Source organism: Chanos chanos, chromosome 6 (genome assembly GCF_902362185.1).
Source record: "Chanos chanos chromosome 6, fChaCha1.1, whole genome shotgun sequence".
Lineage (NCBI taxonomy): Eukaryota > Metazoa > Chordata > Actinopteri > Gonorynchiformes > Chanidae > Chanos > Chanos chanos.
Window position 1 is genome coordinate 38,310,096 of NC_044500.1, and position 27,060 is coordinate 38,337,155.

At 42.4% G+C, this 27,060-nt stretch overlaps 1 protein-coding gene across 1 annotated transcript; it reads left to right on the forward strand.

Moving 5' to 3' along the window:
• The first annotated feature begins 10,464 nt into the window (after positions 1-10,464).
• On the forward strand, positions 10,465-20,821 carry rassf5 (Ras association domain family member 5). Its single transcript, XM_030776382.1, has 5 exons — positions 10,465-10,587; positions 19,659-19,769; positions 19,954-20,236; positions 20,410-20,525; positions 20,669-20,821. The coding sequence occupies exons 1-5, from the start codon at positions 10,465-10,467 to the stop codon at positions 20,819-20,821; spliced, it is 786 nt and encodes a 261-aa protein (XP_030632242.1).
• The last annotated feature ends 6,239 nt before the right edge of the window (positions 20,822-27,060 follow it).

A 27,060-nucleotide genomic window follows, 5' to 3' on the forward strand; every position in this document is an offset into this window, starting at 1 on the left:
GGAGCCACGTGAGGGAGCACAGAGGCGTCAGTATTCTCACTAACTCCAAAAGTCCCCCCCTGAATTCCAGGTACAGTGGGGGAATTCAGCTTGGTCTCGTAGCCCTGAAACAAGCCCAGCATTGTGGTGTCGGACACTTCAGCCACTCTCCCTGCGGTCAAGGGGAAGTGACACTAGAGAAAGAGAACTTCTGTTTAAAGGGACAATATCTGTTACTATAGCATAACCTGTAGGCGTCCTTGGGTTGATTCTGACTTAATGGGAAATCCCACGACTTTTCTTCATCTGACCAAAACATTTAGAGCAAGTCAGCATTTTTTCACCATGAAAGATCTAATGGCCTAACAGCTGTCATGGTGCCATGAGAAAGGTGTTTGCAATGAACCCATGGATTATATTGCAGAGTTCTGATGTTCTAGGTTTATCTACCCATGTCCCTCATGTTCCTAAACATTCACTTCCACTGAAGCATGAATGACTTTTAGGCCCAGAGGGGATATTGTTGTCCAAGCAAATATTCCTTGGGACACAGTTTCTCTTGTGGTTGTGGGAAAGTTTATATTTTCATGTTATGCTACTGTAGTTGTTTTTAATCACGCCCCTCCACCCTCATCCCATGTAAATGTACAAAAAATGAACAGAACACAAAACTCAAAGTGCCCATTTACAGTTTTGTTTGATTGCACAGCAGCTAAAATTCACTGAAATCAACAAGTTTGTTAAACATTTCTGAAGTTCGGGTAACTCCCAGAATGGAATTTGTCCAACCAGCGGACAGACTCCTGATCGGCTTTCAACAGTCATGCCCCCCCCCCCCCCCCCCCCCCCCCCTCAGTCTGGGGTATTCCTCTGTGTATTGTCAGCATTTAAGATCTGCTCAAAAAAAAAGCCATGAAATCTCTCATCATCTGTCATATTAAAGCCTTCAACCTCTGCAGCCCCATCTGTCTTATTAGCCGTCTTCTGGAGTGTCACACGTGGTCTCGGGACAAGCCTTCTCCTTCTCCTGCAGATTACCAGGTTTAACAGGTTAGACTGCAGAACAAATAGACATCTGGTTAAGATGGGGAGGCCTTGTGTTTAGCATGCTGTTGTGTGTTTCAGAGGTTGTTCAGGATGGGTTTGGGCTGAGAGAGAGGTTTTGGAGGGTTTAGCCACCGCTGGCTCTGAAATTCAGCCTAAATGCTTTTGCAAGAGCTTTGGCCAATTTAATTCTCCCTAATCCTGTTTTGGGTCATTTAACTACATCTCACTGGGCAGTCTTAATTTATGTTCAGAGAGAACAAATGCTGCTTTTAGAAAAACTAAGAATTCAGTGTCACCTGCATCCCTCTTTTACATGAAGAAGCCTCCAGATATGCAAAATATTTACCACAGCAGTGAACTCTGTGGATTGTAAAATTTCGCTTAGACTCTTTTCTTTATTTAGTGTCCTGCCATTTATGTATGCGTACTAGAACTAGACCTGTCCAATCATAAATATGTTTGCAAAAGCTGGATTTCCCTGAGGCTTGACCATGATTACCAAGCTGAGGTTGAAGGTGAGAAGCTGAACAGGATGGAAGCGCATCTCCTCCCTCGACGCATTTCCTGACCCAGACAGGCTGTTTGGTTTGGACCCCGCTCAGATATGCTACACCTCTGGTGCCTTCTGAGCTGGTGTGTGTACAGTGCCACACCAAAGACAGTGACCTTCATTTTCCATGACCGTGTTATCAGTGAAGAAAGATGAACTCCACTCATTCCCAGGACCTCCTCTCAGTGACCGGATCCATCCAGCTCCTCTCACACTGCCAACCACAATGTGTCACACACTGATAATCAGCCAAGCACTCACCACCGATAACATCCATATTTACTTTGCCGTCTACACTGATGCCTGTGCTCTTGTTTTGAAGAAGAAGAAGAATAAGAATATTTGCATGTGGCATAGATGGTCTCAATCAAGATGCACATTTGGCAATGTCTGCGTTATACAATGACATTACATATGGCAGCATCAAGCAGGAAGAGAAGAAAATAAACCCTTTAGTGAATTCGCTGCAAGACACCATCACATGATGTAACTCGGTCAGTCTGTACCAGAGAATCTCCACTGCTGCAGAGCCGTTTCCTTGGTTACCAAGCAGTTTCAGTAATGAGGGGATGAGACTGTTTTTCAAGCCTCCTCAGGGGGGTTAAAAAAAAAAAGATACACATTTTCAGTCATGAGGACAGTTTGATTTTAGGCATGTTTTTTATTTCCTTTGACGATTTAGTAGAGCATCTTTAATTATGGCCTTCCTTTTGTTCCCAAAGAGAACATCAGAGGATGCGCATTGGTAGATTAGAGAAAAGAATGTGAATACAAAACCAGCCTAAGGTCAATGAGTTAATTAGAAAATGCCTATGCTATCTCTGAAATGGCTCAAGTTCTTAGGTCTCTGTAAAACTGTGCACTCTAGCGCCATCTAGTGAATGTGTGTGGAGAATGATGTTACGCACCAGTGCTATTGCACAAGCTTTGTGAGAAGCAAAAGTTTAAGAAACCAGCATTCATCCTTCAGACAGAATTTTGAGCTCGATTTATTGAGTTTTCAGTGTTTTACAGTTAACTCCTTACAGTAATCCAGCTTCACATTTGTATTCCTAATAATTCCATGGATCTTTGTCGTAGGAAAATGTAGGTTACTAAGCTCTCTTTATGGCCACAGGGGGGAGCCATGCACAATCATGATAACCTTCAAATAGGCATTGCGCTGAAGCAACTGTTACACAGGAAATTGTGTTGACATTTTGCAGATTTTCATACTTGTCATTTTGGGAAACATTGTTTAGAGAAAGAGTAGAATTAAATAGATTACTTCTGTTACATATCCTCATATTCCTGATTCAGATAATGTCACGACACTCAGCATCAAAATCAAATTTATACACATGATAATTTTTAGAACGATGGTGTCAGGCCTATGAAATAATATGGGCATTCTGTAAATGAACAAAGAGTTACTATACTGTTGTGTGCATATTTGCCTATCTTGATCAAATACTTTATGTCGTGAAAGCTTATGTTTATTCCTCTTGTTACACAGTGTGCTTCATGGGGAAAGCTTGTCATTGTGTGACCACTGACTTTGAAACATCTCCTGTTCTAAGGGAGACAGATCTCTGCCCTTTGGCTGCATGACTACATTATTTCCCACACACACTGAGTTATTATTGTTACCATTTCTCTCTCTCTCTCTCTCCCTCTCTGTCTCTCTCACACAGTTTCTTTTCTGAAGAGTGTATTTCATAGTTTATCATCCCTAACTTTGTTCATGTGCTCCTTCCAGTCTTAATTGTGAACTGTGACAAAGGCCTACTTGTGATACAGAATACAGCTCAAATTGACTGCAACACATGACTCAGCCTTTGAAACCAAACATGGGGGCTTGTTCAGTTGACATGAAAGAGAATTGCTAATTCGCTTATCTGTGTGTTTCTGATCTGTGTTTGCTTTCTCTCACTCTCTCTCTGTGTTCCCTACCTCTGTCTGATGTTTCGTGCTCTGTTTTAACAGACTGTAACTACACATGCCATCTTGACTGCCAAGGTCTTGTTCGGCTCGACTGCAACCAGCGTGACGCTCGGACAGAGGACACCCTCTCCCCTAGGACAGCCTGTGATACACCCACTCAGGAAAAGGTGAGTTTACTCTCTGTTTTTATCTAAGGAGAGGCTACAGAACCTCAGATAACGTAAAGTCAATGAACTGCCTCTAGTTCACAAGATATTGGGAAGAAAGTTGAACAGGGTCAGGAAAGTGAGTAATATGAAGAGTGAAAATGTGAATGAGATCCCAAGGAGAAACAAACAAGGACCTGCCCCTGCTAGCTTTACTGGAACACATTAGCATACACTTGGGTTCCTCTCAGTGCTGTGTGCAGGAAGTGACTGCACAGTTGGGACGGATAAAGCAATCAGCAGGGTTCTGTGGTGGAGTGGACTCACATCCCCTTAGCACGCAATCTTCAGCCTGACACTTAACGCCCTTAACACACACACACACACACACACACACACGGGCACACATATACACAAACAAACGTACACACACACACACACACACACACACACACACACACACACACACAGGCACATATGCACAGATACAAACAGACACACATACACACACACCCTAAGGTTGAAATCTAATTACTAAGGCTAAAATCTAATTACTATGGGTGAAATCTAATTACTTAAAGTTGAAGTGTGTGATTGTAGAATAAAAAATATTTGTGTCCTTTAGTACATCAGGCTCTACCTATCCACAAACCTTGTGCGTGTTGTTATTGTGTGATGCTCTACTGTGACACTGTTCTTCTCTGTGATATGTAGTAGTTTCAGTAGGTGTTCAGTTAAGGCCTATGCTTCTCTTTTTCTTAGCACAGCAGTTATCTGAGTCCTTTACATTTGGTATTTTACTCCTGTCACTTTGCAAATCATAACGGAGCAGGCCTCCGCTGTCATTGCCGAATTTTGAGCTATCAATAGAAGGCATTCGAGCCATTATTTTGTTAAGGTTTATGAAGTGGCTGTTCTATGTCAGTAATCACACAACTGAATATTTTACTGAATTCATCGAATGAGATCATAGCACAAGGAAACTGTAACTATGGACTGATTCACATATAATAAGACGTGCCAGGAGGGGGCGCCATTGTCAGATACATGGGGAATGTTGTCGTCCCATGATGGACATCAGTCATCACCGTATCAGTGAAAAGACCTCTTTTAGGCAGGTCATAGCAATGTTTCCCACTTACCATCAGAAATTTGTATTGTGATAGAGAATGAAAGCTTGCCTGTCTTGTTTTTATTAATTGAATTTGCCCCGTCTTGTACTGGTTGTTTGGAGGCCAGATGTCTCTTTGTATGTGTGGCTTTAACGTTTCCATTTAAGAACCTCAGAAAGACTCACCTTCCCACTCAAACACATTTGATTCCCAGAGCCATGACAGGAGGAGACTTGTTGTAAGTGAATTACAAGAAAGACGTGGATCAGTTAGATGCCTCCCCTCCAGGGCCCTACAGACTATTTTAAAGGAATTAGCTCACGGAGTCAGTTCTCTAAACAAAGATGAGGCTGTACACAGCTGAATTACAGCTCCCCTCAGTTCATTTAGTTTCATTTAGACTTTATTGACCCATGTATCTCAAGGGTATTTTGAATTTTGAATCAAAATGGGTTATTTTGTACTCTCAGCCAACTGAGAAAGGTGGGAACAGCTAAACCCAGGTACAAAACTAATTTCATCAGCCATTTCAGTCAAATAACATTTGCTGTTATGGTGCTGCTATTGTTAATAATTTGTGCGTACGGGAACATAATGTGAGCTTCCTGAAGATAATCAAATCGTTTCCATATGTCGCTTCACATTAAAACTTCATTTCCCATCCCCGAAAAAAAAAATCTTCCTTGAAAACGATCATCTCCTGCTGAGAAGCTCTCTGCAGATCTGTTTCTTGACACTTACTAATGGTTTGGTTTTGTCCCCCTAAAACTGTATCAATTTCAGTTTCACTAAGAAAGTATGTTCTCTCCAAGCAAGTTAACCTAATTTGTCTTGTATCAGGCATACAGAGTGTGCCAGCTCCCATTTCTCCTGTTCTCTTCTCCTGCCTGTGCAACAAAGAAGCGTAACACAGGGCTCTGTTAGCATCATAATTCATATTAGCGTTAGCGACATGACTCTGGGCTTCCTTACCCCTCCAAGTCATATGCTAACTCATTAGCTTCAGCCTGTCCGTGATGGCACAGGGCCAGAGTGGAAGGGACGGCTTCAGCACAGCTCAAGACCTCTCACCTCAAAGCCTAGCCTGCTCGGTCATGCAAAGGGAGCTTTTTCCCCCTCTCACATTAATCTCTCAGACCGCTCGTAGCACTCTCTGACCTGCCTCAAGCGTCCTCTGCCCTCCAGTAACCCCGGCGTGTCCTAAACACTCTCCTGCTACTGCAGTCTGTCACGATCAGTAAGCATCCTCACTGCCTCACAGCAACGAAAGCCTAGGATTCATGTAACCTCCACATGATGTGTACCAGAACCACATATTTCACAGGAAAGTCTTTATCTCACTTGAGCAGCTTTACAACATACTGTGTCTTCTGATCGTAACAATGGATAAATTAAGACATAATTGGAGAATTAGGAGCACTATTGTTTATGCAAATGAGATATACTACTATGTCTTTTGATTTATAATTTATCTGGTGAGGATGTAACTAGACTTACACTTCCACCGTAGATATTTGTAGGAGGAAATTATGTGGCTTTGACAGTGCTCAAATATAACAGACAATGACTGTTGTCACATCTCAAACTTTTCCTTCTTCCTGTTCCTGAATGTGTAAGTCCACACAAATTCATTCTCGCAGTTTGCATTACACACTGTGAGAATCTCAGTATTTTTTTTTTTTTTTTTTGTCAGTAAGAGCTTGAAATACACTTCCCCAGAACTGGGTCAGTGTCTATGGATCTTCATTTGAGTGTAAGGCCTGATAATTATCAGCTCTCTGAGGCTTCCTGCGTCATACTCATACACATTCTTCCTGTTTGTTTCTAACGGCTCATCTCTCAAATGATACAAAATGATCTTCCTGATGGCGCCAAAGAGCTCAGCAGGACCCTCCCTTACTCTTCCTGTGTGATGTACAGCTCTCTCTGTCCTTTTGAGAGAGGTTAACACTGAGTCCAAGTAATATTCAAACTCTTTCATGGGAAAATGCCCCATATTAATGAACCGCACACCCAACCGTGACTATGTTAACTTTATTCTTGTTTTGTTTTGTGAGTATGCTCATCTACTCTGCATCCACATTTTGTCCAAATATATTCACACTAACTATCAGCACAGTTAGTGTGAATATATCCTCCTGCTATTTTCCAGGAATAAATTGGCAATTACATTCCCCCTTCCCACCCGAACACACACACACACACACACACACACACACACAGTGTAATGTAATTTGCTGTCATCTGGGTGTTAAATTTACGCATGACAGACCTGAGAAATACAATGAGATACAATGACAAACTGGAAGACAGAGGTTGGAAGAGAGATTTGGAGAGAGAGAGAATGTCAATAGGAACAATCTGTCATTTCACAAGCATGATGATGCCCAGCGTTGTGTTTCTATTTTAGCTGGAATGTTGGAGACTAAGTAGTGCATGTAGAAAGTGTGAAAAATTTGTTACTCCACAGGAAGTCTGAGCGCTGGATGCTATGGTTACTGTATAGTGAGTACATGTAGGCATCCTCCTACTTCTCACCTCGCTGCTCCCTGAGCTATACCAAGCTATGCAGAGTAACGCGTAACTCACTGGCGTTGCTATGACAAAACTATCCGTGGTTTGTGATTAACCTAACAAGTTCTGTTATGCACAGCCAAGCTTTGCAGTTAGCGACACATGCTTCTCACCTACGTTCGCATGTGTCAGCTAGTTACAGAAACCAGAAACCTTTTGCATTATTTAATGGAGAGAGGTGACATGACTACCAAGAAGAAGTATCACGCATTGATCACATAGGATCTCCTAATGTAGGATTTAACACCACTCTGTAACAAGAGCTGAGCTCAGCACAATGGAATCCAGCTACTCTAAATCAATTTTTTTTTCCAAGTCCAAGAGACACCACTCAACCAGTTTTACATCTCTCCCTACCCTGGTCTTCATAGCAAACGTTCACACACGTTGCGTTCTGGCCACCACACCTCAAACTGTTCATATCCCATTGAATGTCTTAAATAATTGAGTATTATTTGCTTAGAGCTGGCCTTGGTGACATCTCGTTCGGTGACATATGAGGCTACCAAAAGGCTGTAATGATCAGAGACAGTGTTCCGATGAACATTGACAGACATTCTTTATTCCGATACCCTCGCAGCCTTGATTTTCATCTCTGAGGAAGATTTTGTTTCGATTTTACCCACCGCCACCCAGAATTGATTCCCTTTTTATGGCAGTTGCAAGGGCCCCCCTGCAGTCCCTTTTGACCGTGTGTGGAGACGCCAATAAGGATGAACTGGGTTTTGTCGACCGCAGCCTGAGAGCCAACTACCTCTTCAGCCCAGTCAATAGGTAACCCCTGGGGAGAAGTGCTCCTCTGCTCCTCCATCTTTGCCTGTCACCCACGTAATCGATTATTATAATGGAACGGATGGCCATGGCTTCAGGTAATTTGTCATGTGCTGATAGAGACTGCTTTTTATCTTGAACAACTCAGACAAAATCAGCCATCAGCATTTATAGTCATGGGAGTCATGTATGGGCCAGAACGCAAGCAGGCCAGATCCTGGCACTCTCAATGGCTTTAAATTGCCCACAATGAGAATCGAATAATCCCCTGGCAGAAAAATCAAATGTGGCTTTTGAACAAGATTCCGTTTTGAACGGGACATCTTTTCAGTTTTTCAGCTTTCCTCTGACAAGTGAGCCCGAAGCGGGAGTGAGAAGCAAATGTAACTTTGATGAATCACATCATTTTGGTCAGACATATTGTCTGTGTGGTTCTGTCAAAGAGTTACGTTACAGAACCACAGTTTATTGTAAAGTCCATTTTCAACTGTCTTCCTTGTCTTTGGTCGCCTGGTTTAAGGTTCACTAAGACAAAGGCCCAGTACAGTTGTGGAAGAGGTGAAAGGATATGGATTTTGGACAATTATTTTATACTCAGTCACTGTTTTGACAGCAATGCAGCTTGGCTTTTTTGTTTGGACACTCAAGGTCAGGGTCAAAGGCCAGGATGGAGGAGGTTAAAGGGCACCCAGTGAAGTCAGGGGTCATAGTAATCTTCAGCTTTCAGGAGAGCCCATATGTGCTCAATATTCCAGGCTTGATACAGAAATCTGACTCCTCTGTAGTATGAGGAGCAGGGAAAGGAGCACTATTTGCTAGTTAAATGTTACTCTTCTTTTGTGTTTTTTGCTGTGTTTATTATATTGAGTTATTTTGGTCATATCAGTGGTCCTCTGTGTGACAGATTCACTGTGTAGTCAGAGATGACTCATACACTTAAACGCTATACCTAAAGCAAACCTTTTGGTATGAGTGCTAGACACACTTAAGTGACCCCTCCCTTCCATTAAACTGCACTATCATAACACATGCTTAGAGCAGTGGGCTCAGCTAATTGCCTCAGTTCTCTATGACTGAGAGACAAGTGGCTATGGCAGTTGGATGAAGACAAGATTCCCAGTCTTGAGCTCTTCAGTCCCTGATCAGCTGAGGTCTCTATCAGATTGTGAAAAGATGGAGGTTTTTATGTGTTCTGAGCTGAGAAGCTCATCTGCAGCAGTGGTTACAGTGCTATTTAACAATGCTCCCTTTCAGGTCTGGCTGGTTTCCTCTTTTAGGGCTGCCAATACTTTGAATATCAGGTATTATGTAAAATAAGCCCCCCTCCCTCTCTTTTTCTGTCTCTCTCTCGCTCACTCTCTCTCTCTATGTCTGTCTCCCACTCTCTCTGTAGAGGAAGTGGCTATGGTTGAGCAGCGTGCAGTAGCATGCAGGAAGAGTGACAGAAGAGGAGGGGGGAGGGAGGAGGTGGGTGTTTGTGTAAGCTCAGAGGCAAGCAGCTCACAGGCAGATAGCAGAACAAACCACAGATGGAAGAGTGAGGCGTAGAGAAACAGGGAGAGAGAGAGAGGAGGACGAGCACGTAGAGTGTGAGGGCGAACAAGTGAAGAGGAGAGGAGAGAGAGAGAGAGAGAGAGAGAGAGCTTGCGCGGGAGAGAAAGCGAAGGAGGGAGCTGCACGTTAGCGTCAGCCCTCTTCTCTGCCTGTGTGAAAGCAGGGAGGCAGAGGTACGCTGTTACCCAGCCTTCTCTCCAGCTGCTCCAGCCTTGCTGAAGGAAGAAGCCCCATTTCTTTTCCTCCACCTTTTCCTGCAGCAGAGATTGTCTTCTGAACATCTTCGGAGCCGCGTGACCCGGCTCTTAGCACCAAGGCTCCCGGAACACACGTGCATTCGCGTGCCGGCGCTCGCGTTGGATCGCCTCTGTTTGAAAAATGTATTTCGACATTTGCGTCTTCAGGTTGTGACTGACAACCTTAGATCTCAGAAGCTGATGGTTGAGAGCGCTGAACGCAGCACGTGCAAAAAGAACGAGTCAACAGCGGAAGCATTCTATATGTGATTGAGCGAGAAAGAGGAACTCTGCGTGTTTGTGTCGGATACCGGCTTCAGTGCGCGTGCACAGACTACCTCGCACGTTGCAGGAGACAAACGGAAGCGGCAGGTCCATCACCACTCTCACTCTCGGATTTCCTGAGCTCTTCTCTGGTGGCACGCAGAGCGCTGGCAATTCAGCTGAGCTCTCCAGTTCACCCTGTCCCCTCCCCATCTGCCCGCTCCAGGAGCTTGGAATGGTGTGCGTGGTCCCCGGTGGCCCTTGTCAGGGAGGACTCTAAGTCTCCCAACCTGGATCCAACCCCACAAATGACTGGCAGCAACAGTATGAGCAGTGGGTACTGCAGCCTAGATGAGGAAAGCGATGATTTCACCTTCTTCACGGCCAAGACTTCGTTTTTTCGCCAGCCACAGGGCAAGCAGGTGGCCAAGGTAACACACAGGGCTAAAAAGAGCCCTGTTTTGCAGCATCTATTAGCCTTTAGACCAACGAAGCTTATGATATCCACACCCATCTCGAAAGTAAGAAGTATAGTTCACGGAAGTGAGCAACAGCTTCCACATTTCTATATTTTATTTAAGTGGTTAGTGTCAAGCAAAGAATCAAGTATTATTTTGGTCGCTCTCTCATAACCCTTGGTGACAGTATTTGACAACATTTACTTTTTGTGTTTGTAATAGAACTTGAGGTCTCAGGTCACAGGCTGAAGGTAAAGATAGATCAGAGCCATGTTTAGAGGAACTAAACCGCCTTTTTTCGGTTTTGGTCTTTTTCATAAACGCTGTAAATGTGAGTAAGCGCAGTGCTCAAAGCAAGCACATCAGTGTTCAGCCACAAAGAAAACGAGAAAAAGAGGGGATGTTTTTTCTTCTTTAAACATTATTTTCCCTGTACAAGTTGGTATAAAAACATTGTCATAGCAACCCTGGATTTTCAAATCCTGTATGCATCACTAGCCTAGACAGAAATGGGCCGTATTGCTTTGGCAGAATCCTCATGAGCTGTATTTGGGCATGGCAGTACTTGCTATTTTTAAAATTAAATATTGTAAAGGTGGTCCATGAAAGTTGTAATTTGGGGATCTGGTTATCTGGTTTTGTTGTTGGTGGTGGAGTTTTGTAGGTGGGGAGATTCCTCTGTCTGGTGTTCATTTAACAGTACATTACTTCACTCTGACAACATTGACCTTTACTGGCACCCTTGTGCAAGATGTGAATGTTAAGTTGAACCATTTCACCCACAGAAGACATTTTGCCCAAACCACATAGCAATCTTTTGCTGTGGCAGAAACTCAAGAGTTACTGTGAATGCATTATCTGAGGTCCCCTTGCTTAAATGCATTTTCAAACATCAATTTCTATGAGAGCACTTAAGGTGTATTGTTTTCGTATGATGTCAGCCCTCACCCCCACAAACTGAACAATGCATAGAAACACTCACACACAGCTCAGGCTTTTAGTGTAGCAAAGGAAGGAAATTGCTACTGATTGTGGCAGAGTGACCAATCCCTCCCTACTGGGAGCACTGTTATTTTATAGGTTCACGGAGTCTCACTATTTCACTGACCTTTAATGTGTCATGAGTCATCTTCAAGTTCACAAATTCTTACTCCAGCCCTTCAGCAGACCATGCTGTGCTTGGAACCCGGGAGGCTCTTTCTGTTTTGGAAAGTCTACCTCAGGTTTGGGGCTTGACGTGTAAATTATTGATTCTCACTGCGCGCAGTGCAGTACAGTTTGGGTGGCCGGTTTCAGTGATGTTGGTTTACTGATGGTTGTCAGGTTTTGTGTTACACACACACACACTTTTGAGTTGCCAGGTCTTTGTTGCCGTCATACCTACTTCAAAGTTTGTGATAGCTGTTGGTGTAACATCATTGCTGTTTTGTCCCCTCCCCCCCCCCCCCCACCCCCACCCCCCACTTCCTCCCGCGTCTGTCACAACAGTCTTAAAGTAGTAGCTTTCCTACCTGCTGCTTCTGTTTGATGTTTTCATTATGATGCACAGTATTGTGCGTTTCTTAATCAGGAGTGCTTGTTACTGTCATTATTCTTATCCTAATAATGTGCTTAAAGTATATAATGAGTAAATCAGTAGGAACAGGAACATGGCACAGGGTGCTGGACAAAGGCAGTGAACATAAGAGTAGTGAGTTACGGTACCCTTCTTCATGTTAGTCATCACTGGAAAATTTTTATATAAATATATACAACTGGGCCTTTTAAGTCTATTACAGGGATTCTCCACTTTGTTCTAGAGGGAACTTCATAGACTTGGACTCCATTTCTAACTAAATATCATTCATTGAGAAGTGAAGTGCTAGGGTTGGGGTCATTGTTTTTGGCTTGTAGGCCGCTCAAGCACTTGAGGAGCCTTTGTCAGTGTCTGCAGTCAGAAAGGCACCAACATTTGGATATGGCAGAACTATGTAAATATTAAAATGAAATGCCAAGGGTTTTGTATGAGTACTCTGTCCTACATGCCATTGGCTTTACATCAAACACAGAACAGGTGGAGATGACCATTGAACTTATTGAGTTTTACCAAAGGTAAATATAGGCTTTTGGAAGTGCTGTACATATTTTTTACAGACCTAGCATTGCAGCAGACAACCATATGCCATGTTCATAAAGAACAAGGACTCACTGTATTTTGTAGTATTTTGAAGATCTGTGGTATTTTTTTTTTGTACTGCTAACCTCCTTTAACCCCCACAATTCACTATAAATGAAACAGCATGCAAAGAGCCATCACCACAGACTCCTTAGCTGAAATGCTGATGGAAATGAGGACTATAGAAATGACAGTGTAGCTGCCCGTTTTAGCTAAGCAGTCAGCAGTGGAAATTAATTGTAAAGAACTGCATCTCCGTCTCTCAGACTCTGGAGGAGGGAGATGCCTTTGCAGCACAGGACTCAATGACTGTGCCACAGTCACACTGTGTTAGTAAATGAATGAACCTATCCACTAATTAGCACCTCTCAGTCCTTCTGGAAAAAGCAGAATTTACACATACCATCAAAGGCTTCCCCTGCTAGAGAGAGAGAGCGCGTATATCGTATGTGGGTTTGTGTATAGCTTGGGGGTGGAGATTTCACTAGGACGAGGATTGACGGAGCTGTTTCGTCTTATGTATGGAATAGCTCCATGCTTTAAGGCTGCCAGTGATGTAGGCTATTTAGCCAGGCATGCAAATGATTGCTTTTTGCCTGTGCGCATGGCTGTTAAATTTGTTGCCGCATAGCAAGTCACTGGGGCTGCAGAGAATGAGCCTCTCCCACACGATAGTTGACCTAGTAATGCAGCACTGTATTGTGTGTGTGTGTGTGTGTGTGTGTGTGTGTGTGTGTGTGTGTGTGTGTGTCAGGGAGGGGGGGGGGGGGGGGGTGTGGTTCAGTGCAGTGTGTGGATGGGGACAGAGCAAGGATGCTTTTCTCCATGCTACGATATGTTTGCATCTGTACACAGGAAAGACACAGAAAAGTGATATCCATCAAAGTGGACAAAAGCTTGTTTGGTCAACTTACATTGCATATGCAAGTTGCATTCTACAGCCTGAGGAGGATGAGTCTGAGGGTGTGCTTACGCATACCGTCCTTTTCTCTTTGTCATATCTGACCACAGCAATTCGCAAGTAGGAAGTCAGAGGTGTTGCTTAGGCTGACTGTTCCAGGATTTTATATGCCTCTACCAAGAAATTCAGCATGTTCTCATACTACCATTTCGGACTTCTCTCACATCTTGTTGCATCTATTAAAACTGCTGAGGCACTGACCTTAGCTGAACTAAAATGAGTGATTGTTTCAGAGGGTTTTTATAGAATATAACCTCAACAAAGTCAATTGCTAGGCTGCTAGTTTGTTTGTTTGTGTTTTTTGTTTGTTGGTTTGTTTGTTTTTTTGTTGAGAAAATGGAGGTGTCAGCTGGGCCGTGGTTAAGTGACTAGCATGTGGCCTGCAACTGACACTGAAGGCATTGAGTTACCTAATCAGTCTGAGTGGCTTGGTGCCGAGTCTTAGGACGTCAGTTTGACGAGCAGTGCTGACATGGAGAGGAGCATCTGATAATGAATTGGTCCTAACTGTCTTGCCGCATGTGAAGATCACTGTAGCCTGATCGCCACTGTGGTACAGGGCACTCGTATGATGTCTTGATTTCAGAGTTATGGATGAACCCTCCTGTTAACTATCAGCCTTCGTTTCGTGTTGTTTTTCATACTTTATGATGGCTTTGCATTCAAAGAAGTAAGCATTTACTGGACTACTGATTTGAGGAACTCCAAATTGTTAAAATGGCCTTTAACAATGAAGTTCATTCTGAAAAGGAGGAAATGGTATTGTTCAGATACCTATACAACTCCATGGCCTATTCTGTTTGTTGGTTGGTTGGTTGTTTAGTTTAGCCCCCTATAGTTTGTTTTGTTTTGTTTTTTTTCCAAAATGTCATATGATTGATTCCTGTCCTCATTAACAGAAGCAGTGACCAGAAGCAAGAGAGAATGACCACGAGACATTCCATACATTTGTCGACTTTTTTCACCTCTAGAATGTTCTCTCCCATTTGTGATGATGAGGCTCCTCCTGTGTGGTACTGTTTGTGCATGCACAGGAAATTCAGGTCATGTTTGATGTAGTTTCAGCTCACTCGCCGCAGACATCAGAGAAGCAAATGAGAGGGCAAGACACCGCTCTGAAGTATCAAGGGGGAAATGTCTTTGATCATGGTCAGATTGTTGAAAAATGGTGTGACCTTCCTGCTTCAAACTGACTGGAACAAGACCCCCCCCCCCAATGAGGAAGTTGATCTTTGTCATGTAGAAAGATCACAGGGTGCAGGTATTAATTTAGGTCAAGTTACCATGTGGTCCCATGCAATATTATAGCAGTAGTTTAGAGTGCTTAACACCATAGAAACTGATAAACAAACATCTGTAGAACTTGTATCTTATTTCACATTCGTGCTATGCTTAGTACACTCTTTATGTGGCTGTTAGGCTGTACACTCCACAGCTGCAGTTTGTGTGAACACACTTTGGCTGAAGTGTGGGCCAGCTCCTGGTGTCACGTGAGAGAGAATGAAAGCCAGAGAGCAATGCATGAGCCGTGCGGATATCCCACGCATATCACCCACTCACTCAATATAGTCATTTCCATTCCTGAACAGAGAGTGTTATTCACTCACTAATGCTCACAGGCAGGCTCATGCCAGCACTCAATCATGTACGTACACACTTATACACGCTTAGACTGCTTCAGTCTAGTGCTACGTTTTCTCTCATCATGGCACAAACTCTTTAAAATCACCACAAGGCTTGTGTTATTATTTTTGTTGATGTTGCTGTATTCACCATAAATCCTTGCCTGTCCAAGTACAGTCAAATAGAAAGACACAGAAAATATAAACACTACACTCGTGAGGCAAGCAGAGTAGTAGGTGTTACTTACAGACCTGAAACAAGTTTAAGAGGCACACTACAACTGCCTTTCTAGATAGTTTTAGTATTACAAACTCAAACAGCTTGGAACATTTACGTTTACGTTTAATAATATCAGGAGGAGAGAAAAGGGGTACATATACATGTTTATGCGTACGTTTAGACTCATAGCATGTTGTCATGCTATGAGTCTAAACGTACGTAGGGCAACCTGAGCCTTAAAGGATCACACGTTGCCACATGTTGCCTCTCAAAGGATCATGAATTTATTCATTTGTAACCCAAGTCCATGCTCATCCTACACTCCTCTAATTAACTCTGATCATCGCTGGAACCAAGGACGTGCCACTTTTACGCATCAGGCCATTGCATGTAAAGATGGAACTGAGAGCTTGTTTCTCTCTCACTGGCCAAGGGATGTGAATGTAGCTGTTAGTGCCATAAATGATGCCTAGATTTTCGAGTTTTCTATTGTCCATTCCCATTGTTGTCAGAGGCCACACTTTCGCTGTGTTGTGGAACGCCGAATGAGGAAAGGGTGGAAGCGAGGTAAATTTAGACGCTCAAAAGTCGCTCGGTCACAAATGCAGGAATTCCTGTGAACTCTTTTGGTGTGTGAAGGCAGTGAAAGAGGAAGATAATCCTACAGACAGCCCATCTTTGTTTCTTGACCCTGTGAGAAACCTCTGAGGGGCTTTTATGAATCACATCTTTTAGCTTTCGCATCACAGAAGATCAGTTTTGTTTCCTCTCATTGTAGATCAGTCTACTTCATCTGAGGTACAGGTCGTGATTGTGTGTGACAATGCGGCGCACCTGTTTCTGCATTGTGGCCAGGCTTGAACGGTTCAACTTAAAATTAAAATACAACTAAATCCATGGAAAGTTTGTCATTAGGTTTGCCATGTTATGATGAGACTGCCGATCTGACTTTATGAAACCTCTGCATATTTATGCACAGATCACTGGCCAGAATGTCACCACTTTTTTTAGTTGTTTGTTTTTCTTTCCAGCTTAATGAAGTGAATTTCATGCTGCTAGGATAGATCAGTGTGACATTTAGAATTGGTCCTGTTTCCCCTCAAAGGACATTAAGCAGCGCCTCATTTAGTTGTGTTTCCATGTCACTCCACAGCACTGTGTTCTACACTATGAAATAGCATAAAATGACTGAAACCTCTGCAAGTTTCCGGTCTAAATCTGCTACTTGTCACAATAGTGTATGTGTGTGTGTGCTTTCACTGGAAATATAAAAAAAAAAAGCTTAAATACTGTCACGCCTCCATTCTCATCACCCCCCTCTGTTGGTTGGTCGGTGTTCTGTTTCACTGAACTGATAAGTGAATTATTCATCATACCCAAAACTAATCATTTTTCACACCTGGCTTCTGCCAAGTGGTCTCATTTTCCTTTATGTAGAAGTGCTCTTTGGTTCCTCATTGTTAGAAAGTTTTGAGCTTTTTTTTTACTCATTGAGTATGCAAGTGGTCCTTGTCATCTTCATCACCATTCATAGCCTAACTGTGTTCAGTGTATTCCCTGGTGTTCATCTTTACCTTACTCAAACATTTGTTTCTCCTAACCTTTGTTGAAATGAAAACCACTTTACACATGCACCCTATATTTCGCATAGCCTCGCTGACACATACACCGCTTACAACCTACATTTCACTTCACAGTTCTCTACGTCCTAGTTACTCTCAAAGCGTTGTCACACGTTCCGCTGAGCAGAAAGTCTTTAGCTCAGCTACGCTTCGGTTTCCAAATAAGTCTGTGGACGGTTTGAAGGAGGCCATCTAAGGACTCTTTGTCCTGTTTTGAATGCCCTCTATCTGTTTCCTAACCTTGACTTTATCGGGCAGCTCTGTGACATGACTTTTGCTGTAGCTGTTTATTTGCGGAGCATTCCGGCACGCCACTGATATGGATTCCCCTGCCTGTGTGCTCAATGAGACGGCACGCTGCGCCTTCGCTCATGCCCCGAGGATTTCCATGAATAAATGATCCCCGCTACTTCATTCTCATTCTTTTTCTCATCCCAGGGAAAAAAAAAAAAAGAAAAGAAACACATTTTTGCATGTATTACTGAGGACATAGCCTGCATCTAAAAATACCTCAGTTAGATTCTTTGTTGCTAAGGCTTGCTCAGCAACAGCACCGGCACGGAGTGCTTCAGTTAAACACCCCTGTGATGAGCAATGATTTTCCCCACTACTATGGGAGGTGAAATTTTAATATTTAATACCTGTCATTTTTCGGTGAATCTGCTGCAACAGGAGAACGGTTTTGCCTTCGGAATGTTGTGTCTATTTCGGTGTCCTGAGGGGCTACTTTGTTTTATAATGTTAATTTTGGGGGGGGGGTGGTTAATGAGAGTTTGTGGGACTGGGCACAAACCTGACACCCTACCCTTCGCTTCCCGGTCCTACAGACCGACAGGGAATGAACAAGAGAAAGAAACTGAGATGAGTTGTACTGTGGCCCCCTCATTACTGAAAGTGTCCCTGCAGAAGAGGTAATGTCAGAGAGGGTGTAGTCATAAGTATGGTATATTACTGACGTGATTGACAGCCTGTCATTATCACCTTAGACTCTCTAAGGCTTAGAGAAACATTACCTGTCATTGTTTTGTAGCAAAGTTTTTCGTTCTCAGAGACTGTTATATTCACAAGGGATCAAAAACAAGGCTTAATAGCCTTTCGGGTTTGACCAAATAAATACTGAATGAGTGGTGTAGCTTACTGACATGATTAATGTTCAAAGTTCAGGCAAGTCCTTGTGGGTCAGAAAACCAATTGTCAGTCAGTCAGACTACAGCTCATGTGGCCTTGGTTCAGCTTACAGTTTGATGACTGGAATAGTCTCCTTGCTTCACAAGAGAGGTTTTGCTCTTCTTTGACATTGACACATATATGCCAAACACAGAACATGCCTCTTTTTTTTTACGCTGAAGTTTGGCTAAATAAGAACAGCTTGTATTCCTCCATTCCTAGAACTAGATTATTCATCTCTGGCACAACTACGTGTTCTCTTTTCAATGTCAAATGATCTGCTTTTAATGGAAGTTCATACTAACAAAAGCTCCACAAGTCATCTCATAAAAGCCGTATTGCAGCATCCATGCACAGAATGAACTGGCCATTCATCACTCTGAAAGCACCACTGTACTCACATGCATCGCCAAGGCTTCTCCAGTGACCATCTGAGCATGTGTTTCTCAAATATTTATGAGACACTGATGGGAATTTATGAAGCACATTATCAGAGAATGTCTCATCTCTAGGAATAGGTAGTGTAGATGTACACTCCTGAGGTAGATTTTCTAGATCTACACAGTTTGTCCTTGTTGAGGATAAATTTTTGTCCAGTGTTTGATCAGAGGTGAAATTATTGCATGGCTTCTAGAGAACTGCTGAGAACCACACTACACAAATCCTAATTCCTTCCCTGTCTGCTGCCTACATTGGTCTTTGATGAATGAGAGACAGCCAATGGGAAGGAAAAAGGGATCCATACAAAACGTCCTCAAAGGTCAATACATATTTCTTCCTAGCAAGGAAACCCATAAGATAATTAACTTTGGATATAAAACAAGGTTGTTCTCTCCAACAGTTCATCCCTAATTAATTGCTTTAACTTGTGTTTTTTGCTGTGAGAAATTGTTAACCAGGGTGTAAGAGGAGCAATTTTTTTGCACATTGCAGAAAGCTGTCAGAGTAAATTAGGCAGATCGTAGGTTTAAAGATTTAATGTCTTGTGAGTGGTGTAGAACTGCTGGTTATTATTTGAATGGCCTGGTCCTAGGAGTGCATACTGATGATGGTGATGATGTCGCTGTTGTTGTTGTTGATGTTGTTGTTGTTGTTGTTTTTGTTACCTTTTTCTAAAACACAGTGCTGCTTAACCTCAATAAAACTCTTGCCAGAGGAAGTATTTGACCTCTGCTTTCTTTTTAAAAGGCAGCCCTCGGCTAAAAGAGCAAGGCATCATCACCACTGGTAAAACAGATCTTTTGAAAGATTTGAAGCATTTCCTCAAAGATTTTTTTTTCCATTCTCTCCATTTCAGAAAGTCCCTAAAGAGGAAGAGGAAGAAAATCCCAAATCACTGTCTGACGAGGAGGTGAAAGCGCAGATAGAGGTGTACAACTCCAAAGTGTCCGAAAATGGGATGAAATTAGTAAGCAACCGTTCTGTAAAACCTCGTTCTTATCACACATGAACACACACATCATAATCCCTCACTTACACACGCGCGCGCGCACACACACACACACACACACACATAGAGGACAATCTGCTACACACACGCACGCACATAGAGGATGGTCTGCTCATCTGTGTCTTTTGCTGTCTTCACCCAGGGCACAGATGGCATCTTCACAGGCTTCATCAAGGTGCACCTAAAGCTTCGGCGGCCTGTGACGGTGCTCTCCTCGGCGGGGAAGCCTCCTGGGACGGGCCCCGGCTCAGAGGGTCCGGATAAACGCACGTCCTTCTACCTGCCTACGGACGCGGTCAAACAGCTGCACATCAGTAGCACCACCACAGTCAGTGAGGTCATCCAGGGTCTCCTGAAGAAGTACACAGTACAGGACAATCCACACAAGTTTGCTTTGTACCGCCAGACACATCGGGATGGGCAGGGTAAGTGTGTATGGATTTGGAGAGTTCTTTAGTCCATATAGATAGGTGGGGGAAAAGACATAGAAGTGTCAACACAATCCTGAACTTATGATTTGAAGTCACCCGATGGTGTTGGCCATTAGTGACATAGTGTAACTGAAACACTGATGAATGTGTTTTTCGATCTGTTTCAGATCTCTTCCAGAAATTGCCAGTGTCTGAGCGGCCTCTGTATCTGAGACTGTTGGCGGGTCCTGACTTAGAGAACCTCACCTTCGTCCTAAAAGAGAATGAGACCGGGGAAGTGGAGGTGAGAGAGCAATAAGCACACTTCTCATCTAAACTTTTTTTTTTTTGTGTGTGAAAATTATGAAGAGTTCTATAATTTGCTGAGAGATTGAACGCTGATTGTTTGGATTAATGGTCTTCTCTATCTGTGTTTTTCGTTTGCAGTGGCATGCCTTCTCTGTACCAGAGCTGCAGAACTTCCTGGCGATCCTGGAGAAGGAGGAGAGAGAGCGCCTGAGGCAGGTGGAGCAACGCTACATTACATACAGACAGAAGCTGCTGCAGGCATTGCAAGAGGCCCAGGGCAAGCCCGGCTAGAGCAGACCTCTCACCCATCGCTCAGAGCGGGGCCTCTCTGCAGGCCCCACTGGACTCAACAGATCCCAACACACTCCCAAACCTCTCCTCTCAGGACACTTCTGTACTACCCCTTCCTAATACGTCCCCAACCCCCCCTCTCCTAGCCCATCCAGAAATGGGGTAAAGGGGTGAGAGAAGAAGAGATGGAGAGGAACCTGAAGACTTGAGATGGGATCGACACACCAGGGGTGGTCTGAGAGTGCAACAGAGACTGATGCGTATTTTGTTTTTCAGACTGATGGCGTTTCTTTTTTTTTTTTTTTAGTGTATAGAGGGATTTTGTTGGTAGGCTTAGTTGTAGTTGGTCCCTTTCTTTTTTTTTTCTTTTTTTCTTTTTTTTTTTTTTTAAATGCTGCTGCTATTGCTGTCACTGCAAGTGTTACTTAAAGCATGTCTGTCATTTCGGTCTCTGCTGGTGTCTGGTGCATGTCCTGAATCAGGGAGGCCTTTACAGGTGTTGAGGAGGTCCTAGTCCTGCCCCCCACCTCCCCCCTCCAGGCTTCCATTAGAAATGACCAGCAGAGAGGAAGTACGTGATCTCAGAGGTGGAGAAAATACCTGCACTGTGTCCGTCATTCTGTTCAGACAAATCAAACATAGATCACAGGTCATTAGCTGGCTTAAAAAAAAAACAAAAACAAAAAACAAAACTCTTACTTACTCAGCCTTGCACTGCACATATTTTACTCGACAGATATTCATAACTTAAACCAATTAAAACAGCTAGAATGTTTATTTGTTAGGATTCTGCTCCTCTGCACAATTCCATAGCCATTTGGTCTTAATTCTCTCATTAAGGGTTCCCGTAGTAACAGTGAATAAAATTCTTTCCAGTAGTAATAAAGCAGTCAACAGTTCTGCTAAATATTTTATTAAGAAGCTCTAGAGCCATGATCCTCATTTTTCACCGCTGTATAACATCTATACACACACACGCATGTGTACATTTGAATAGGTCGTGGATGCTCTCATAATCTAATGTACTATTAGCATGTCCAGATGCAGATATTTTGAACTGTACCCTGTAGAAATGTGAAATGGACAAAACACCCTCTCAGACTGTTATGGGAATCTTGTGTATGATTGTGTATGATGAATTGAGAATATCTTCATCCATTCTGGTGTGGTATGAAAGCTTACTTTAGGATCCTTCCTCAGCGCTAATGTAATCCTCTATCAATCTTCTCAGTGTAGACTACTGTAGAGAAGCAGAAATCTCTGTTCTTTAATTGTAACATGGAGGCTGTGGTTTGTGTTTCCTTTAAGCTGAGAAATACCAGTATGGATATGACACCAAAGTTACACGGCACTAGGTCCCTTGGTATTTTCATAACTCGCTTTTCAGTGAGGCAATGATATATACATTTATGAGATATAAATAGTTTGTATCATTTTTTTTTTTTTTAGGGACATGATTTGCACACCAATGTAGGCCACCAAGTGGCTAACCAGTATGTATAGTACTCTCTCTGGTAATAGGGGCATGAAATGCTTGGTCCATTTTGACGACAAAATATATTTAAAAAGGGAATTTTGTTATCAGTTGTGTTGCTTATATGTGTACATGTGTGCAACATTGCCATTGAGTGAGGTTTGATCTTCATTTGACATCGAAAGACTATATTTTGATTTGATTTCTGTCATTTAAAGCACAGAAAGGGGACAACCAATAACCGTGGATGGCGAAATTACCTGCAAATCTAAAAAAAAAATCGAAATCTACATCTAAAATTTCCTTTCTAGTCTCCTCACAACATCAATCATAAACCGGTGCACATTCTGTCCCCTGCCTACAAAAAAAAAAAAAAAAAAAAATTCAATTTCCAAGAAACTCTGCCCCTTCTGCTGTTTAGCTGTTGTGCTCTGGTGTTGGTGCACCTCCCAGTGGTTGGAGGTATTGAAGGGGACTGAATTTTAATGCTCAGGCTGCTGCTCCTTGACAGCCATTTTCCCGCTAGCAGTGCCTTTTGTTCTTGTGTCGCCTACTGTGACTGTGTACTGTACATAAGCTCTATTACCTATTCCCAATATGTCCCTCATGTGGAAATGCTAAAAGATCCATGCTAAGAGTAGAGGTCAGAGCCTGGTGCTTCTCTTTTTTTTTTAACCATCAGACACCCCCCCCCCTCTCCCCACCCCCACCCCCCAAGTCCCTGTGGGACGCATTGAGGACTGAGGTGTATGTGGGTGTGTATGCGTGTGTGTATGAGTGTGTGTTTAACTTATTTTGTGGTTCACTTTCTCAGAGACAGTGATATCGAAGATATGGACAAATCACTGCTATTTAGCAATCTTTCTTTTGGAGAATCAAATGTACATAGATATCTGTAAATCTGTAAAAAAAAAAAAAAAGAAAAATGAAGAATGAAATAAAATGTCATCCTTTTATCCGAGTCTCTTGCCTTTTATTTTAGGTGCAATATTATGTTTTTCATAGTTTTCTATTTCACATATTTTAAAGTGGTGGATTACAATTACATCTTGGAATGACTCCAAGCAAAAGATATGTCCGATTCACGTGAATGTAGTTCAACCTGTAGAACTGAACACAGTTGTTTTCACTTGTGGTTTCTCCATCTTTTCCTCATTTTTTAAAAATCTGCTCCTGCTCAGTTAAATAGTATCTTTGTCTTTAAGTAAGTAGCACCTCAGTCTCAGCAGTTTTATCTGATACCCTTGTGAAAAATATGTGTTCCCTCTATGAATTTTTAGTGTAGTCTTTACATTGATATTTCAGCTTAAGATATTTTCTAACTTTTTTACGTCTGAAACACTCATCTCATATCATTGCGATACAGCATCAACCATGTTAACCTGACTGGCCAACAAGAACACCACTGGGGCTCTCATTTGTTTATAACATTTGTTTATGTTTTCTTTGTTTATTTATTTATTTCAAAGGTAAAATACCCAAATGTCCATCTCTCACACACATTTACATTTCTGTGTAGTTTGCAAATTAAAAAAAATCCCATATACCTTTATTAGAACTTGGGGAGAAAAAATGTGATATTGATGTCCATAAGAATTAGTTATTAGTAACCGTGGTTACTGGGAACAGAAAACGTGCACACACAGCAGATTTTACCATGTAATTCTATCTCTTATTTCTGTTTCTGACAATATAGTCGTGTGAAACGAAAACCAAAATGAACATGGGCTGATTTACCAAAGTTTTAGTGTTGTTATATATGAATACATATAACAATTATGGCTCATACAAAACCTTACAGGGTCTTACAAGTTACAGGATCAGTGAATGCTGAGGGAATTTGCAATTCAAATGGCATGCACAAATCTATTTGAGCTGTATGCAAAGGTACAATCAACAGAAACTCCTACCAGTGAGGAGTAGAAACCAGATACCATTACTACTCACCAGGGGGGGCCCTCATCCCTTCTATCATCATTAAGTACATACCAAGTATAAATATGAACTGTCTTCACAATAGTAAAAAGTAGAACAGATAAAACCAAACAAATTCTTCTTAGTTTCTATCCATGTCACTGTCACCTGGTGCTATCTTTGAGACATTATTAAACAAATTGTTCAGTTAAGCAATGCAGTACATTGTTTCAAAGGAGAAATTGAAAGGTACCTGCCAATTTAAAGAAACGTCTGAGTAACCGAAGAATGAGAAATATGTTAGAAGCCTTTGTGATTTCAGGGCTAGTTAAGTAAATAACATCCATTACTTTAGCTATCTTGGCTACAGGAAGAGATGTCAAAGACTCTGAAATAGGGGTGCTTGTTTACACCATATTTGGCATAAATTTCAGAGACAAAAACTACTCAAACATGCAGATGCCCCACAGGGGGTACATGGCTAACATGATATTGGCACTAAAGTCTGTGGAAAGATGCCAGCTTAAGTGAACTATGTTGAAAGTGCCTATTCACTGAATGCAGTGCATACGTCCCTCGGTATAAAAAAAAATTGCACAATTTCAAGTGAAGTGGTGTACAGAACACAGGAGGTTATCTACACAAGCAATGCTATTCTGATGATGGTGGTCTCCTCCAGGTTGACAATGCCCTTTCCACAGTACATCACTGAATGCTGTTATATGTGTGAACATAATGTAAACCATACCTTGGTCATCTCGGTCATTGATTCTCAATTCAGCTGAGTTCTGATGAAAGATTCTGGAGTAGTGCCTCAGAAAGCCTCTTAGACCCCCATCAGCAAAACATCAAATTATTGCACTTTTTGGTTCTTAAAAGAATGATAATGAAAGATACTTTATGATGGTGTTATATTTATCTTGGCATTTACAAGTGCTTTCTAGTTCTTTTGTGCTCCATGAAAGAATGATTTCAAAGAACCCAAAGTTTGCTGAAAGATAAATGACTCACTACAAGTAAAGTCAATGTGTGTGTTTAGTGTTGTGTATGTGCTATGTGGTACAACTCTTTTATAAATGATTTCAGAAATGCTGAAAGCCATTCATTCGTGAAACATTATGATAAAGTTTAATACGGTGGAAAAAAAGTGAATCTGTGACCCAGTTTTGAATTTCAATTTCATGCTTCGGAGTGCGGCAATTTATTCCATGGAATGGTGGTGCTTTTGGAGAAAGGAAGCTGGTGATTTGTCCTTTATCTTCAGCAACAAGATCTTCAGCTCCATGCAGACCTCTGCTATCTTACCCACAGAAGAGATGCATTCAGCATGTCGACCAGAACGATAGGCAATACAGCATACTATACTCAACTCGTCTGCCTTGACCTGCCTTCACTAGTGCACAGCAGCACAAACAAGAGAGGAACTGCTAAGTCTGTCATTTGATTCATTTATCAAATACATTGTCTTTTGTTAACAAACTTTGTATTCATTTAATCAGTATCACACCCTCAGTAGGACTTATACGAGGGGATTGCTAGCATGCCCAAATATAGAAGAGGCTTCAACCAGATTTCTCAGGTAAGCAGCACAAAAGCCAGCAGTTGTGTGTGTCCATCATAATTCACAGAACCAACTACATCCGTCCACCGTCAGTTTTTACAAAGAGTCAGTTGCTAAAAGGTTGAGCAGAAAACGATGTCAACATGTTATTTTTAAAGGTAAATATAGACAGACCCCCCACCTCCTTCCTCTGTGTTGAGCTACCAATATACCCTCCACAACTGCAATACCGTTACAACACTATTAAGAGCGTGCTTAATTTAGCACTCCATGCCTAACCGTCTCATCTTTAGTTTCTTCCAAAGGTCTTTACCACTAGGGTTGTTCTATATCTGGACAGTCAAGGGAGCCTGCATTGCTGCACAATGCAATATTTGCATATTTGAGAATACAGTTTGTTAGGAAGAAACTGTTGTCTGCCTCAAGTATTTAAAACTTCACATAGATTTCTGTCACTTTTTATTGTAACTGCAAACTTTTTAAGTCAGGCACCAATCACTGGGGCGCTGTCCTCAGCATACACAATCATACTCGAAGATATATTTTGGCAAGACTATATGCACATGACGGGTTCAAAAAAATAGAGCTGCATCTGCTAGTAATGTACCGATACCCAGCTGTCCACCAAAACATTTTGTGACTTTGAGCCAGAATGGCGCTTATTTTGCCACGCCCTGCACCTCCCCTCTCTCTGTTTGATGACGCTTTGCTGGGAGAGCAGAAGACGCTCATAGCAACTAGCTAAGACACTAAACGAAGATTCATATTCACGCGAAGCAGGGAACGGGTCAGGACGGCCTAGCCTCTTACTGAAACGGATTTTGAAGACATCTGTTTATGGAGCCGCTGCGGTTTCAGGGATTATGTCGACAGCGAGTTGCCTTCCTCCCGTGAAACAATTCTTACACAGTCCGGAAGGGAAACGAACATTTAGCATAGCTAGCTAGCCACAAATCCAGCCAGCTAGCAAATCAGGAGTAGTGAGTGCCCAAGGAATCTACTCCCTCGACCCTTTTCTGTTTGGGATGATACTAAGAATCGATAAAGTTAGCCATTGTCAGCGAAAAACAAAGAGTGACTGTGGTCGTCACCCGTACAGTTTTTGGACTCTTTATTATTTTTGGCTTGGGAAGCGGTGCTCATGTGGACGTGTGTTTTTGTAATGCTGGTAGTTGACAAAACTGCTCTGGTCTATGGAACTTTGAATCGTCTGCGAGGCACGAGATTGTAAAAAGAAGCGTACACGTGAAGTGTGAGATTAATTGAGGATTAATTTAGAATTGGCCAGAC

Coding starts and splice junctions, on each gene's coding strand:
- rassf5 (XM_030776382.1), top strand. CDS start 10,465: ATGACTGGCAGCAACAGTATGAGCAGTGGGTACTGCAGCCTAGATGAG. Junction 10,588..19,658: donor AGGGCAAGCAGGTGGCCAAG/GTAACACACAGG, acceptor TCTCCATTTCAG/AAAGTCCCTAAAGAGGAAGA. Junction 20,237..20,409: donor GACACATCGGGATGGGCAGG/GTAAGTGTGTAT, acceptor GATCTGTTTCAG/ATCTCTTCCAGAAATTGCCA.